Below are 3,909 nucleotides of genomic sequence, written 5' to 3' on the forward strand. Positions count from 1 at the left end.
ATTGTAGATAAGAACACATTTTCTATGCTTTGAATTGCCTTCTTTGTTCACCAATGAATTCCTCACACACTCTGCCTCTTCTCTCCCTCTTCCTTCCTCCCTCCATCGCTCCCCCTCCCACCATCCCTGCCCTCCTTCTCCCCCATAAACTCCCCCCTCTATCCTCCCTCTATACTCCTCCTTCTCCCCTCAATCTCCCCTCTCACTCATACACTTTCCCTTCCTCTCGCCTTCCTCTCCCCCTCTCAGTGCTGATGACCAGTTCTCCAGCTCCATGGAGACCAACGTGGTGATCCGTGACGATGGACAGATCATGTGGGACCAGCCGGCCATCACTAAGAGCTCGTGCTCCGTGGATGTGTCCTTTTTCCCGTTTGATGCCCAGCAGTGTCGCCTAACCTTCGGCTCCTGGACACACAACGGCAACCAGATGGACCTGGTCAACGCCCTGGACAGCGCTGACCTGGCTGACTTCGTGGCCAACGTAGAGTGGGAGGTCAGATTGATTAGTTTATTTTGCAATTTATAGCAGTGCTTTTGCTGCTATTTATACGGGCAAAGCCTGAACTGTATTCCCTATTTGCACTTTATTGATTGAAAACACTTTTGCATTTATAAGACTGTCTTATCTAGTTGTTTCCATAGTTTCTATTCAACAATGCACAATACATGTATTTTATTTTGTATGTTTATTGGATAGGATAGACAGAGATAGGCGGAGTGTGCTGAAAGAGGAGTGGGTCGGATTTGAACCCATGCTGGCAGAGGTTCAAAGTACCTGTATTCTTAGACTGCTAGACCACCACAGGCCACGCATTTCTATTCTATTCCATGCTATCCTAACAACAGGTTCTGGGCATGCCAGCCAAGAAGAACGTGATCCTGTACGGCTGCTGCTCAGACCCCTACCCAGACATCACCTACACCCTGCACCTGAAACGTAGGGCCTCCTTCTACATTTTCAACCTGCTCATCCCCTGTATGATGATCTCCTTCCTGGCCCCGCTGGGCTTCTACCTGCCAGCTGACTCTGGGGAGAAAGTGTCCCTGGGGGTCACCGTGCTGCTGGCCCTGACCGTATTCCAGCTGCTGGTGGCAGAGAGCATGCCACCCTCGGAGAACGTACCACTCATAGGTGAGAGGGGGGTGGGAGCAGGCTGGGGGGTGTTAGAGTGAGAGATGGGTGGAGAGAGAAAGTGATGGAAGAGGAAGGGAGAGAAAGAGATTGAGAAACGGCGAGAGAAACAGTTTGCCATGAGTACAGCAATCAGAGAGAATATATGCTCTCCTCTGGGGTTTTCAGGACATTTTATCTCCTTCTCCAACACTAACTGAGACTGACTAGCTTTCCTCAGAGACTTTTCAAGATCTTCTCCCATAAACTCACAGGCAGAGATGCTTAGTAAATATTTAATGGGTCTTACTCAGCACAACATCCTCTCTGCAGCTCCATTTAACTGCCTGGCTATAGATGAGATGTGATACAGAGCAGGGAGACCTTATGAATACTGAAGAAGCATATTTTGTATGTTTATTCAATATATTATTCCATATTTTATTGCGAAATAGTATAGGGACAAGCAAAAAGTGCTTATGCATTTTGAATCAACATTGGAATGCATGCAGAGTAAAACAAAAGTGAAGTAGTCATTTTTGCAGTTGTATTTCAGCACAGGACTGAGTCTAGTTATAGTGGTGGTGTGCTTACATTTTACATTTAAGTTTTTTAGCAGACACTCTTATCCAGAGCGACTTACAGTTAGTGCATCCATCTTAAGATAGCTAGGAAAACAACCACATATCACAGTCATAGTAAGTACATTTTTCCTCAATAAAGAAGTTATCAGCAAAGTAGGAAAGGACAAGCACATTTTCTTTGGGGGGATTGGGGAGAGAGACTGAGATGTCTTATTAAAGATACTCTTTGCAGAGGTAGATGGGTTTTGAGAGCTGCTGTAGTAAATTGTGTTGGTGTTTGTGGGATAATGTTGATGTAATGGTACAGAGGCCAGTCGATAGTGGCTGTCCAGATAATTTAATGTGCCGCGATCACAACTCGATAACCTATACTTTGTCTTCCCTCTGTGGAGCAATTATGCTTGTCTGTCTATTTATCACTGTCTAGAATCCTGAAGGCAATGATGTTATGTAAGCCAATGTACTCCATTACATTGAATAAGGATGATTATGTTTGAATGTGTGAGAGTTGTAATACATGGAATCAATTGTATTGTTGATCACTACTTCCCCACAGGCAAGTACTACATTGCTACCATGACGATGATCACTGCGTCGACCGCCCTGACCATCTTCATCATGAACATCCATCACTGTGGTCCTGAGGCGCGTCCCGTCCCTGAGTGGGCCCGCCGCTTCATCCTGCACTACCTGGCACGGATCTGCTTTGTCTACGAGGTGGGAGAGAACTGCTTCACCGGCACCCCCAAGAAACGGGCCCCCCCTGAGCCCTCACCTGACCACAATATCAACCCCCAAACCAGCAGTACCAACTGGGATGTGAACGGGCAGTCCTTGGGAGGCATGGGAGGGAGGGGTGGAGAGGAAGGGGCTGGGGTGGGCGTAGAGACACAGGAAGAGAAAGAGGAGGGGGATAGACTGGATGTGAAAAGAGGCTCATACCAAACGTTTGAGCCCAGCTGGTGGAATGACGACCTGTTTGTGAGTATAGATGCTGGAGAGGAGGAGGAGGATGGAGCAGCAGGAGGTGAGAAAGAAGGAGGAGGAGAGGCAGAAAAAGAGAAGGGTATCAAAGGAGAAAGTGGGTGCATGGGAGGAGCAGTGGAGACAGAAAGAGGCAAAGGTGGAGGAGGAGAGAGAGGAGATGCAAGAGGAGCAGGAGAGAGAGGCTGTATGGGAGAGGGTGGAGAAAAAAGGAAAGGATCATTAGGAGGCGCAGAGGCTAGGGATAGAAGGGAGGTGGTGGTGAGAGCCCAGTGTGTGTGTCAACACCAGGCGCTACGCAGGAACATCGAGTACATCGCCAACTGCTACCATGATCAGCGCTCCACGCAGAGACGTACGGGTGAGTGGAGGAAGGTGGCCAAGGTCATGGACCGACTCTTCATGTGGCTCTTCTTCATCATGGTCTTCCTCATGAGCCTCCTCATCATGGGCAAGGCTGTCTGAGCATGTGCAGAGAGAAGAGGGAGAAGGCTCCGGGTACAAGTTGCCCTTAGGCACAGATCTAGGATCAGATCATACCCTTCCCAAATACTGACCTTGACCATTAAGGGGGATCCCAAACAGACCTTAGATCAGTTTCTAATGGCAACTTTATCCTACTCCAAGGAGATACTGTGTATGTGGAAATGTGTTTTTGTACCTAGTATACTAGCTGTTTATGTTCCAAGGCTGTGAGGAAGAGACTTAATTGATCTCTTGATACAGAGGTGGGGAACTTGGCAGTTTCTCTGTATCTGTCACGAATTCAGCTGAGGCTGCCCCTCCTCCTTGCTCAGGCAGGTTTTGGCGTTCGTCGTCACCGGCTTACTAGCCACTACCGCTCCATTTATCATCACTCCATTTGTCTTGTCTTGTCAATCATACACACCTGGTACTCATTTCCTCATTAGTCTGTGTATAAGTGTTCCCTCTGCCCCGTTGTCCTTTGTGAGTGATTGTTCATTGTGAGAGTGAGTAGCTCGGTTGAGCTATTCTTTCCTTGTATGTAGCCAAGGTGGATTTTTCCCTTGTGCTAGTTTCGTTTTGAAGCTTGCTACGCTTTATTCATGTACACTGAATAAACTCTGGATTTCGGTATTTTACCTCCTGCGCCTGACTCCGTCATTCACACCTCATCACAGTGTCGCCACCATACATATGTTTTCTATGTGAGTCTAAAGTATTTGTAGGGGAGACAGGAACAAACGTAATCTGTGGAATGGAGTC

At 47.6% G+C, this 3,909-nt stretch overlaps 1 protein-coding gene across 2 annotated transcripts in view; it reads left to right on the plus strand.

The window, feature by feature from the left end:
- LOC121573604 (neuronal acetylcholine receptor subunit alpha-10-like) overlaps positions 1–3,512 on the plus strand; it is a 26,597-nt gene extending 23,085 nt beyond the window's left edge. For both annotated transcript variants that reach the window (XM_041885708.1, XM_041885709.1), the window contains exons 4-6: positions 250–496; positions 850–1,135; positions 2,255–3,512. In XM_041885708.1, the coding sequence (XP_041741642.1) occupies positions 250–496; positions 850–1,135; positions 2,255–3,147 (1,426 nt within the window). In that variant the 3' untranslated portion in view covers positions 3,148–3,512. The remainder of the gene's footprint in view (positions 1–249; positions 497–849; positions 1,136–2,254) is intronic.
- Positions 3,513–3,909: the final 397 nt, after the last annotated feature.

Source organism: Coregonus clupeaformis, chromosome 9 (genome assembly GCF_020615455.1).
Source record: "Coregonus clupeaformis isolate EN_2021a chromosome 9, ASM2061545v1, whole genome shotgun sequence".
NCBI classification, from domain to species: domain Eukaryota; kingdom Metazoa; phylum Chordata; class Actinopteri; order Salmoniformes; family Salmonidae; genus Coregonus; species Coregonus clupeaformis.